We start from the raw sequence: 13,820 nt of genomic DNA, 5'->3' as shown, positions 1-13,820 counted from the left end.
CAATTATCTCAAAAAATATAATATAAAGACCGAACACATAAGCGAGTGATCCCAAATCACTCTCTCGGTCGAGCCGAATCCTTAGGCTCGACATCAACATCATCTGCATCAAAATCTGCGATACCATAAAACGGTGTTGCTGGTAAGTTATAATCCAAAAAAAAAAAACACGAGATGTAAAATGCATTAATGCAACTAACAACTATGCATGCATATGATGAAATATGTATTAGACCCAAAATATCATTTATCCCAAAAATGATTATTTTTCCTGGTCTCCCCTAAGACCATCCACACACCCTGGCTCCCTTCGTCATACTATGGGTAACAACCGTGCGAGTAACTTCGTAATGAGTGATGCCCAGTTCCGCATCCAGCGCGTTCGTGGCCAAGCATCCTTTAGCCCCCGCCAGCAAGAGGGGCCACAGAGTCGACACGAGAGCGTTACCATCTCGTCCGATCCCGTTGTTGCCCAGCGATAACCCAGGGGACGTCACTCAATATATTCCACTCCCGAGTAACCAGATGAGCTCCACCGAGATAATGTTCCATCTCAGCTTGGGGTTGTGATACACACGCACCTGAAAACCATTTCACACGTGAAAATTCAGTTTTAAAATATACACATGAACATGTATGCAATTATGCGAAAATCCAGTTTTCATTTACAAACATGAACATGAGTGCAATTATGCAACGTACATGATACGACACAATATCCAACAGCCAACAAATCCCAACATAGTCCAGCCACACAAACAACTCCATCCTCCAACTCAACTGACCTCCCTTACTCTTCGGACTCAGTCCGGCACAACCAACCAGTTCACAGTAAATATGTGTTAGTGCAAAAATACATTTAAATCTCAAAATTTATTTGAGAAAATACTTACAATGCTATAATATAATTTTTGAAGGATCACGGAGGTGTTAGAAGTGGTGACACCACAATGTAGCAGTGAAAAATGTACAAGGGTCGTAGGTCTCAAAACCTAACTTTCGAACTGAGACAAACGAAGACTTGAGATTACTAGGAAATTGCTTAGGGATGTTAGTGAAGCTAATGGTGGTGGTGGTTGGCCGTGGGTGGCGGCATGGACGGCGGTGGAAGTCCAAAAAACTTAAGTCAAAAATGGAGATGGATGAGCTTCACCGGTAGCAAATCGGAGTTGAGGTGGGTTAGGTAGCTGGGGCCCGATGGTGGTGTGGTGAAAAGGTAGTGGCCAATGGTAATGTGACGGCAGCGCGCGAGCTCAAGGATGTCACGGATTGAAGCTGTGCCTGTGAGCTGACAGCGGCGATGGAGGAGTTGAAAACAGAGGGGTGAGGTCGCCGGCCGGTGGGGAGAAGAATGGGAGGGGCGGTGACGGCCACGACGACGCATGGTGACACTAGGTGGAGGTGAAGAAAAACACACGGGAGGAAAAGAGAGGGAGAGGGTGTCGCGCAGGAGAGCTGAGGAAAAAGGAGGAGAAAAATAAAGAGAAAAAGGAAAAGAAAATAGGGAAAAATAAAAAATAAAAAAATGAGGGAAAGAAATGAGGTTCAATCCTCACAACTTAAGTCACAAAATTGATCCGACGAAAATAATTTCAAACCAGTAAGTTGGATAAAATAATTTAAACGTAGTGACTAGTTAAAATAAAATAATAATAAAAATCTAACAATACAATAATTTTAAAATCCAACATTAAACTGATTTAAAGTAAAGAGCAATTTAAATGCAAAACGATAATTAATATTAAGAAAGCATACCAAAATAAATTTCACAACTTAAAAATCATAAAAATAAACTAACGAGAGATTCGATAAATTTAAAATAAGAGAACCAACATTTAAATTAATTAAAATACTCATTCAATTAAAATACACTAAAATACAGGGTATCACAATATAGACCACATTTTCCTTCACCCACTCCAATCGTTTTCCATGTAGATAGGCCTTGTATAAAACAGAATTTGGAAATAAAAGCAAGACAAAAATGAGTATCTTTGGTCAATTTACTTGATGATGAATAAACATAAGAATTAATTGAAGAAAAGAAACTCGTAGAGCAGACCATGTGATCTGTGGTGCCAATGTCAATAATTCAGGGAATGTGTGGAGAATTGACAGAGGCAGAGATAAAAAGAATAGAATGAATTTTACCTGAAAGGTTTTTAGAATATTTGACATTTGGCTTTGGAAGAATACCATATGAGTTAGGTATTTCTGCAGCCAAATTGGAGACTTGGTTTACTGATAAGCTAGGACCATTTGATTTGGGAGAGTAATTGATTAAGGCAAGGATTTGCTAACATTGCTCTTGTGTGAATGATAACTATGGAATCTCATTACTTTCCTGAACTGTAGAAGATGATACTTGATTTGCTAAGTGAACATTGGATTTCTTGGATTTAAATCCTGGTGGAAAGCCATGGATTCTGTAACATTTGTCTGAGGTGTGACCCGTATATCCACAATGACTGCATACAGGTCTATCTTTCCGAGATCCAGATTGTTTGTTGAATGTGTTAACATTCTTAGTTGTCACAACAACAATGGAGTCAAAGCTTGGTGTAGAATTCATCTTTATTTCTCTCTGTTTTTCCTCTTGTAAAACAAGGGAAATTTTTGATTCATGGATGGTAAAGAATCTAACAAGAGAATCTGTCATCTTATTCTAGTGAATAAATCATTTAATTCCATCAAGAATTGTAAAATATACTCTTCTTGCTGAAATTCCAATAGATTTTTCACTATTCCACATGTGCATTGTGGCAATTGGCGATAATTGGCTAATTCATCCCAATTTGTTTTTAATTGAGTAAAGTAATCACTAACCGATTGTTGCTCTTGAGTTAAGGAACTGATGGCTTTCTTTAATTGGAAAATTCATGGTCGATTCCCTTGTGAAAATCTTTCTTGTAAATCCTTCCAAACATCTGCCACTACATCGATATACAAAATGCTCGAGGCTATATTCTTGGTGACCGAATTGAGTAAACAGGATAATATCATATCATTACACATTTCCCATGCTAAGAACTTTAGATCTGAAGTATTTGCAAGTTTCTTTAGGGTTTCATTAACAAACACATCTTGTTCTTTGCACTGAGTGCTTTGGACATAGCTCTCGCCCATGTAGGATAATTGTCACTATTTAGCTGATGTGATACTAACATCAAACCTAGATTTTCTCCATGATGCAAATAGTAAGAATCCTTGATTGGATTCAGTGGAGTTGAATTCTGTAGAATTGAACTGGGAGGTGGAGGCAAATTCGTATCCCTCATTTTGAATGAATTGTGAAGTTGATTCAATGAATCCACATAGAATCAGATTAATCAAAGAGAATCATCTGATACCATCATAAGTTCTGAATCTAAACTTGGAATCTTAAAGCAAAATGAACAATAAAAGAGAGTAAAGCAGAATCGTGCGTAGCTTTACTTTTGTATTATATAAAACTTAGTTGTGTACAGCTGTTTACATCAACCTATTTATACAAGAGAATGAAAATACGAGCCACATCATCATTATCTTAGAATGAAAACAATCTAAGAGTGGGATAAAAATAAAGGTTATAAAGATCACTTGAAAATTTTAATTCATCACTCCAGCTGGACAAGCAATTAGCATGCTAGGCATATGTGATCATATGACTTTCAATTCGCCATTCATTTGGCATTTATAAGGTGGATAAGCTATATATATATATATATATATATATATATATATATATATATATATGTGTGTGTGTGTGTGTGTGGATCAAAACAAAACAAAACAAGCAAAATGCGTTTAGTTGTTTACAGGCTTAGATCCATAGTAAAATGAGATGAAATGGTTTTAAAATTAATATTAAAATATTTTTTATTAATATTATTATTATATTAAAATTTAAAAAGATTGTAATAATGAGAAGACGTGTGCCGACTCTTTAGTTTGTCTTGGTAGTATGATTATTACCAACCAATTACTTCAAGCAGAATTGAGTTGGATATTTATAAGCTCGATGGAATATTGGGTCTAGGTTGAAAATCCAGCCGGAATTATTTTATAGGCCCCTAGCTAGCGAGCCCAAGCACCTAGCTTCGACACCATCGTATTTTCAAAAGAAAATATTGATTTTTTATATGAGAATATTCATAGTTAATCACGCAAGACGCCAATATCAATATATTGTTTGAGTTTTCACACTCTAGTACTCAAGAGTATAATTTTATTACAGTTTATGATAAGATAGACCAATATATATCATCCACATGTCAAGATTATCTATATTATTTTTTTATCAAGTTATGTTTTTTCCTTTTATAAAATAATTAATTTTTAAGTACTGATCTTTTACAACTATTTTGCAACACAATATAAAATAATACAAGACAATTTTATTAAATTAAAATGCATTTTAATAAAGTGAAATGAGTGCTTTATTTTATTAAAAATACACTATAAAAAAAATGAGTATTTGTGATGGATTGTAATTTACAACGAAAATGACTAGTTGCGATAAAACAGACTCATTTTGATAGCAAATTATCATTTCGCAAGAAATAATTGACTACAAATAAATAATTTTCTTATAGCGGTACATGGATTATAAGATAGACGTACAAGAATTGTATGCATATAATTGCGACCCACTAATTTTATAGGCAAAATGAAACTTTAATAGATACATTAGTATAACTCTCAAGTCTCAATACAAATTATTAATCTCATCCATTTATACAAACCACAGTAACCATCAGGCCAGCCTTATTAAATACAACATGTGTATATGATTATTTATTAGCTAGCCTTACATATTCATGTGGATAGCATGCATAAGCTTCCATAATCAATATATAGTCTCTATTGCTAATCTAATCTTTATGCAATCTTTATGCTCATCCCCATGTAGTTGAAGCTGCATCAACAGTAAGATTTGGGCTTTAGAATTTAGAAGTTAGAAATCCAAAAAAAAAAAAAAAATACATTTGGCAGTAATCAAAGATGCCTAAGCACAAGACAATAATAAATTCAATATGAGAAATGATTTATACAAATTTTAAATAGATAAATTTTACACAAATTTTTATAAAAAAGTAAGAGTTAGTCTTTATATGGTTCTTAAATAGAGATTGCATATGCAAGTTTGTACATTTATGTTTAAAAAAAAAAATTAATCATTTTTATGATTTCAAATCATGATCTAGATATGTCAATATCACATGAAGTGCAACCAACTTCTGTGTTTAAAGTAAAATAGGATAAGTCTATCCACTCAAGATTCCATTGATCTCCTTAATTGACAGTCTCTATCATTCAGCTGAAATATATATACAAACATATATATATATATATAGAGAGAGAGAGAGAGAGAATCTAACGTTAAATGTGGCGCCCCAAGCACCAATTTGTGATTTGGGTAAGAGATGCCACGTTAGGATGTTGGCCGCTCGGGTCATACACCCCTTGCACATTGTGATAATTAAGTGTGCTCACATAATTAAATAATGTACACAGATATATCACAACGGAAAATAAAAAAGCATTCATAAAAATCTAACTAACAATACCAAAGATATTTGAATTACATCACCATTCTAGTGTCTATAAGCCATAAGCCACTTGTCTTCCAGCCATAGACAAAATGATATTACAGTCTTTCAAGAATAATAAATTGCCAGAAATTAACACTTAAATATCTAGGAGAAATAATCTCAATCTTTATTCCTAAGGTAGAGCCTGATGGCCTCCATAGGCGTACCCATCCTTTGCATCAAAATCTATAGTTCTGAAAAGCAAACCTACAGGTGTGGATACAAAAGTGAGATTTTGCCAAATCTCAATAAATAAAACTAAGTCTAACACTCAAAATACATACAGCTGGAAAAGAAAATTTATGCAAATAGAAGATATAGAAGAATATAATATTTGAAATTTTGCAAGTAACTGAACTCAAGTATGCACCAAGTCGTTCACACAAGACATATTACACACCCAAAAGTCACGTTTTATTTTGAAAACATCTGTTTTATTAAGGTATGCATTATGATCTCCCCTATGAGCCATCCACACACTCTAGCTCCATTCGCTGGGGTTGTAAGAGAACTGAACCGAACCGATAGTTTTATTGGTCTGTCTTGAGGTGTATTTTTTTGGACCGAACTGGATCGAGACTGACTGAATGTATATATGTATATATATTTTTAAATTTTTTTTATACATAATATATTATTTTACATAGTAGTTATATAAATTAATTGTGTAATTTTTATCCAATGGATCACCAATGACTATATATACAATGAAATAATTTAATATTCATTAACTATATATAAAATGTTAAATAGATCACTTAATTTCTTTAATCATATATATACAATGAAAAAAATGTTAAAGGACCGAATCGAACTGAATGGACCGACCGGACCGATAGCTAGCTAACGGCCAATCCAGCAAAAATGATGGATCAAAATTTTCGATTCGTGACTCCTCCCGGACCGGATCGATTACACCCATACCTTTCACCACACTACGTATAACGATCGTTTATGTAACTTCGTATCAAGCAATGCTCAGTTCTGCACCCGGCGCGTTTGTGGTCAAGCATCCTCTAGCCTCCACCAGCAGAGAGGCAATGATGTCAACCCAAAAGCATTACCGTCTAGCCCAAACTTATTGTCACCAAGCAACAAATCAAGAGATATCACTCAGTTTTATACGCTCCAGAATGATCAAAGGAGCTCCACTGAGATAATGTTTTATGTTGGCTTAAAATCATGATACCCACACACCCCATATAACATCCAAACAGTCATTTTATTAATATGCACACCATGATCTTCCCTATGGATCATCCACAAACTTTGGCTGCCTTTGTCATCACACAAGTAACAACCATGCATGACTTCCTAGCAAGCGATGCCAGTTCCATGCCAGGCGCATTCATGGCCAAGCATCTGCTAGCCTCCACAAACAAAGAGGCAACACCGTTGACCCTAGAGCGTTACCACCACACAAAATCAAAATCAAACTATAATTTCAATCCCAATACTTCGCATAATTGCACAGATCACAAGAAGCCCAAGTCACAATTTCACAATTCCAATGACAAATATCTCAAGGATAGTTTGAGAAAAGCTTTCCAAATTGGAGTCATATGAGCGATGCTAATATTTGTAGTCAAAATTATGGTCAAAATAATAACACCTGCGCAATATTAATATCCTAATCCAACGAATACTCACATTTTCCTACCATATAATTAATTTGCGCTGAACTGCCTTCTCGAGTAGTCCAACGCTATCAACTTTCATGGAATCTATCATCTCATTATCATCGTATCCGGATGATCCTCTACATCAATATGCATGGCTCTTCTTCTCCTGATCATATGTTGTTTACTTTCTCCTTACACTTGGGTCATGGATATATGATCTATTTCTTTCGCTAGCTGAATCTTTTTCATGCCACAACATATATGGCATTAACAACCAAAATACTTGGGGTGAGTAGAAGTCGCGGTAGTTGTTTAGCTGTTTCTCAGTGACTTTTGCTCACAACAAAAAGTCCGGACGTTTGTTGTACGCTTTATATCAATTAAGCTCATCTTTTTTGCTTATAGTTTTGATATTTTCATTAGATATTATTAATGTTGAAACTAATACTATTTTAGGTTGTAAATTGGCTCTTGAAATCCTCTTCCCCCCCAAGGTTTTTGATATGGTTTTGGGAAGAAAACAATCTGCATTCACGTACGCCATTCAACATGTGTTTAGAATACCATTAGATATAAAGCAAACATATTTAATATTATATATTAGCAATGCATAGTACTGATGATAATACAAGCTTCTAACACACATATATAACACAGCATATATATATATATATATATTTATATCTCACACCATCATGAGCCATAAGGTTGGCCTTATTGTTGAGAATAAAAGCGCGCGTCTATATATATTACGAACACACCATATATCATGATCTATATATATGATTCCATGCATGCACGCCTTGTACGTTGTACGTTGATTATTATTGGTACTCAAGCAGCTGCCACACCTTCAGTACTTATAATTAGCTCATGATTTATCCCATGTATCGAAAGCTGTGAAGACAAAAATAAAAGTACACGTTAGAAGTTAGAACCAAAAAGACATTAATTAATTTTCAGTTAAAAAAACAAGCGTGCACGTGCATGCGGAGAACCAACAACAAATGTTCATTTATATAATAGTTTTAGAAAATATCTATTCATCGTCTATTTTTTCATTATCTCGTAACGTGACATCAAATTATAAGTTCAAACGTAAAATATAGTAAATAGTCTCCAATTACTTAATACCACGTCATAAGATGATGAGAGAATGATAAAAATAAAATAATAACTATCATTAGTCTAAATTATATATGGTTGACATGAGTTCATATTTACTAATTATATATGTATATACCTTTCTGAGAAAGAGACCAATTATCATCGGCGCCCACGTGCCATGCAGAGTAACCACGCAGTTCCTTTTCCTTGCGTGCATATGTAACCTTCGAGATTATACTTTCCAAATCGTCGTAACCAATCCACGTCCTATCAGCATAGCAATAGTTTGTGCAGTAGGTCTCATCGTAAACTGTTGTGGCCTTTTGGTCGACTATGATCAATTTCTTGACTCCGGCAAAAGGAACGGATCCGTCGACAGATTTATGCTGTACGACGGGCGCCAGTCCATGTGCTGGTGCAAATAAACCATGTTGCGAGGGCTCACTCAGAATCCATGCCCAGCCAAAAAAGGGAAGCCCAAGGACCAAAGTTTTGGCATGCACACCTGCCGTAATCCATGTATCGATGCTTGCTTCCACGCAAAGTGATACGTCTCTCTTGTTTTTCAACGGTGCGGGGGGTGCTGTCTCTTTGGGTGACGAGTTGGGGGTATAGAAGTTATAGGCCAATACGTGGATCCAGTCCAAGTAGCTTGAAATAGCCTTACAGGGATAACGCGCTCGCGCCGAGCATATATCCGGCGAGTAAAATACCTCTGCGGTTAGAAGCAACCGAGCCTTGGTGGTCATCCGGGCCGCAATTTCCACGGCTGCTCGCCATTCCTTGAGGAGCGACTCCAGATTGGTCATTTCCACGGCCGTGGAGGGGTACAGCCAGCTGAGGCAAAGGCCATGGAAGTTGTTTTCCCTGGCTAGAGTTATGGAGGAATCTATGAATATTTTGCGGTTTTCTTGCTTGCTAGCCATTGAAGCTAAGGTCGAAGCTACACCAGAGGCTCCACCACCGATGGATAAAAGGGTTTTAACTCCAGGGTTTTTTATTTGCACAGTTTGGGTGAAGCTTTCGAACTGGTGCTTGTGTAAGGTAGGAAAGGTAACTTGGTAAGTATTGGGGTTGACATCCGCAAAGGCGGCAAAAAGATGGGTGAAAAGGGAGGATTTTATGTAGGACACCGGGAATGCACTGTCGCAAAGCCAGTATCCGGCTTTCACAACGCCAGTTGAAGCCATATTTGAAGAGATCGAAGACTGAGACAGAGCAGTAGTACGTAGTACACTTTGGTTGCTAGAGCTATATGTGAGATTTGGTGCGCAGCTTTGAGAAGACAGAGCACGCCTATATATAGCCATTCCATGACCATAAAGATACGATCGATCATCGATTAATATCGACTCATGTTGTCCCAAACAGCGACACTGCCACTTCAATGGCCTAATCCGAGACAGCTGGGCTAGGCTTTTAGATCATGGCGAATCTATCGATCTGTGCACGGCTGGCTAGCGGGCGTACATCATGGTTCCACTACCTGTGCATGCATGACGTACATTTCAAACGAGATGTGGACTCTTGTGTGAACAAACTGCATTGTCAATCGAAGGAATGTTGAATATTTACGTTTGTCTTTAGTGCAGAGCTAGGTAGCTGCTGCATGCATGTATCACCATCAGCTATATATGAACTTTGGAGCTTCCCCGTAATCCTTCTCTCTTAGCTATACGTACATGAATCTATTATCCTCGGCCTTTTAAACTAGTTGATATGCCTACATATATAATGTGCATCCAGAAGCCATCTGAGATTTATAATTAACCTAAGCCCTATACATATATCAAGCATCAATCAGAGACATTTCTACGTAGGAATCGTTTCGGATCGACTATTATTTGTATCTTTATATCTCGAAGTGGATTGACGAATCAATCTCTCAATTTCAAACCCTATCGCCAACGAATAAGTTCTTCTTGGCTGCTTGTGGGATATTGGACCAAGGCTATATATTATGGCAATACCACGCACACAATCCATTGGCTAGCTTTTATAAGGAAGATATATAAACTATATATATATATATATATAGCATATACAGGGTTATGTGACGAAATGCTTTTGTTTCAACGGAAACTCATTCGCTTTTCTAAAAACTAGAAGCAGGGACAACATCAGAAATTGGACAAGGATTATATCATGAGTTTCTAATTTTGAAGGTCTTCGTATCAACAAAACTGGTTTTATACACTTCTTGATCGGATTAAATCTATAAACTTGACGTGTTGAGGCGTATAATTAATTAATATAGAAACTATTTTAAAACTTGGAAAAGGATGGTTCGAGGTTTTCCAAAAAAATAAAGCACCAGCTAACAAAATTCTCAGACAAAACTCCTGAGCATGATATATCGAGTTAAATTGGAAAATTAAGGGTACTCTTAAGTATTCCACGTGGCAGAAGTTCATATGGATGGCATGAAATATGCTGGTATGGATTACAAAAAAATGAATCATTTTACGATTTCACATCATGATCTAGATCTGTCAATATCACAAGAAGTGCAGCCAACTTCTGTGTTTAAAGTAAAATGGGATAAGTCTATCCACTCGAGATTCCATTGATCTCACATTCTCTATCATTAAGTTGAAATATATATATATATATAGAGAGAGAGATCAATCTAAAGTTAAATAAGGCAGCCCCACCCCACTTGTGATTTGGCAGAAGATGCGACATTGGAATGTTGGCCACTCAAGTCATACAACCCTCGCACATTGTGATAAGTGTGTGCTCATGACATAATTAAATAATTTGTACAATTATATCACAGCGAAAAATAAAATAAAAAAAGCATTCAAAAAAATCTAACTAATTGTAATAGAGAAATTTGAATTACATCATCATCTTAGTGTCTATAAGTCACAGGTCTTTCATGTAACACCCCGTATTTTAGTGTATTTTTATTGAAGGATTATTTTTATTTATTCAAAAAATTTATCCTCTTATTTTAAATTGGTTGGATTTTTAGTGAGTTTATTTCTATGATTTTAATTTGGTGAAAATTATTTTTATGTGCTTTCTTAATATTTATTTATTGTTATGCATTTAAATTACTTTTAATATTTAAATTAATTACTGTGGGATTTAATTATTTCAATTTGACTTTACCATTACGTTTAAATTATTTTATTTAACTTGTGGTTTTGAAATTGTTTCCGTTGGATCATTTTTGTGACCCAAGTTATGAGGATTGGACCTCATTTCTTTTTCCCCTATTTTTCTTTCCTCTCCTTTTCTTTTCTTTCTTTCCTTTTTTCCTCCTTATTTCTCCTTCCTTCCCGCGCGAGCCCCTCCCTCTTTCTCTCCCGTGCGTCCGTCGCCCATACCCAACCCGCCGCCGTGGTCGACACCGCCCACCCCATCGTGCTCCCCACCGGCCGGCAACCTCACCCTTCCAATCTCAGCCTCCCTTGTGCCGCCGTTAGCAGCCACGAATCCATTGAAGCCGTGGCGTTCCATGCACCACTGCACCGCCGTCGCGCCACCTCCGGCCACCATCTTCTACCACTTCATCCCCGACCTCTTGGCAACCAATCCCGGTGAAGCACAACCAAGCCCATCTCCGATTTCGACATTTTTGGCCTAAAAACACCCCTTGCGCCGCCACCCACAGTAAACCACCACCACCATTGGCTTCACCGACCTCTCTAGGCCCTACCCTATCAAATTTGGGTCTTCGTTTGTCACCGTTGAAAAGTTGGTAATTGTGACCCACGGCCACAGTGTATTTTACACTGTGGTGTTGCTCAGACGTCGCTTTTTTCAACTTCGTGATCATTCAGAAATTGCTATATTGCACTGTAAGTATTTCTCCAAAGAACTTTCGTAATTTAAATGTATTTTTGCGCTAACATATTACACTGTATTTGTTTGACATGCCGGACTGAGTCCAAGGAGTTCGGGAGTCGGATGGATTTATGATTGGAGTTGTTTGGGTTGGTTTGATTGGATTGGTTATTGGTTATTGAGGAATGTGGATTTGTGTTGGTACATGTGCATATCAATATTTCATGCATGATCATGTTTGTAAAGAAAACTGGGTTTTCGTGTATTGCATTCATGTGCATGTGTGATTTGGAAAAGTTATGATTTCATGTGTGAGAAATTGGATTTGTTTGGATTGATTGATTTGAGAAAAAAAGGAAAGAGACTGTAGGGATGGTGGTAAGCAGGGACGGTGGTAGAGTCCCGCCTGTGATTCCCGCCTACGGTGCACGCGGTAGGGATGGTGGTAAGCAGGGATGGTGGTTGTGTCCCGCCTGTGATTCCCGCCTACGGTGCACGCGGTAGGGATGGTGGTAAGCAGGGATGGTGGTAGAGTCCCGCCTGTGATTTCCGCTTACAGTGCTCTGTTATGTATCTATTGTGTGGAAAGGAACGGTAGGGATGGTGGTAAGCAGGGATGGTGGTTGTGTCCCGCCTGTGATTCCCGCCTATGGTGCACGCGGTAGGGATGGTGGTAGAATCCCGCCTGTGAGTCCCGCCTACAGTGTCCGATAAATTGTTGAGTTTTGTGTAAATCATTTTCTGAGAAAATGTTGGAGTATATGTTTTGGCTAAAAATGGGATTTTGGCGTGTGTTGAAATTAATCGTTTTCGGAGAAAATGATGTTTTGAGAGAAATGTATATTATTTTTATGCATGCATGTTGGTCGCATTTAATGCATTTATATTACGTTGTTATTTTAGATTATACTTACCTGCGGTACCCTTTTATGGTATCGCAGCCTTTGATGCAGATGAGGATGATGAGTCTTAGGCTTTGGCTCCATGGTGAGAGCGATCTGGGATTGCTCTCGTGCATCGATATTATTATCCTAGTCTTTTATATATCTATCTTTTGTAATATATTTGGGATGACTGTATAACTTTTTAAATCCTTTTACTGATGTTTACTTGTATTTAAATTTCTGGTACTTAGTTGACTTATAATATTATCTGCTGTGAATTTTTGTTGTGCACTTTTGTTTGATGCACATACTTGGGCACGTTTCGTTGGGATGTGTGACCGTGTTGTCATCATTCCGGCGTCTCGATTCTCGTATTTTCTTACATGGGGGTCGGGGGCGCCACATTTCAACCATAGACAAAATAATATTACAGTCTTTCAAGAATAACAAAGAGCCAAAAATTAATACTTAAATATCTATGACAAATAATCTCAATCTTTACTCCTCAGGCAGAGCCTGACCTCCATAGTCCTACCCATCCATTGCATCAAAATCTACAGTTTTGGAGAGCGAAACTGCAGGTGTGGATACCAAAGTGAGATTTTGCAAAATCTCAGTAAGTAAAACTAACTCTAACACTCAAAAATCATGCAGCTGGAAAGGAAAAATTATGCAAATAGAAGATATAGAAGAATATAATATTTGACATTTTGCAAGTAATCGAACTCAAGTATGCATCAAATCGTTCACACAAGACATTACACACCCAAAAATCACGTTTTATTTTGAAAACTTTTGTTTTATTAAGATATGCATCATGGTCTCTCCTATAGACCATC

The 13,820-nt window shown here is 37.0% G+C and overlaps 1 protein-coding gene across 1 annotated transcript; it reads right to left on the bottom strand.

Annotated features, from left to right (window-relative positions):
• Positions 1 to 8,019: 8,019 nt before the first annotated feature.
• LOC118343673 (class V chitinase-like) lies at positions 8,020 to 9,588 on the bottom strand. Its single transcript, XM_018994814.2, has 2 exons — positions 8,439 to 9,588; positions 8,020 to 8,092 (listed from the first exon to the last, which is right to left on the bottom strand). The coding sequence occupies exons 1-2, from the start codon at positions 9,490 to 9,492 to the stop codon at positions 8,067 to 8,069; spliced, it is 1,080 nt and encodes a 359-aa protein (XP_018850359.1). The 5' UTR covers positions 9,493 to 9,588; the 3' UTR covers positions 8,020 to 8,066.
• Positions 9,589 to 13,820: the final 4,232 nt, after the last annotated feature.

The sequence above is a fragment of the Juglans regia genome, chromosome 6 (genome assembly GCF_001411555.2).
Source record: "Juglans regia cultivar Chandler chromosome 6, Walnut 2.0, whole genome shotgun sequence".
Lineage (NCBI taxonomy): Eukaryota > Viridiplantae > Streptophyta > Magnoliopsida > Fagales > Juglandaceae > Juglans > Juglans regia.
The sequence above is the reverse complement of the archived record's forward strand: the minus strand, read 5'-3'. Positions and strand labels throughout refer to the sequence as shown.

Bases quoted from the DNA above. Each gene is read 5' to 3' on its own strand.
- LOC118343673 (XM_018994814.2), bottom strand. From the start codon at position 9,492: ATGGCTTCAACTGGCGTTGTGAAAGCCGGATACTGGCTTTGCGACAGT. The intron at 8,093-8,438 runs GTATATACATAT...TTGTCTTCACAG, and splicing joins TTGGTCTCTTTCTCAGAAAG to CTTTCGATACATGGGATAAA.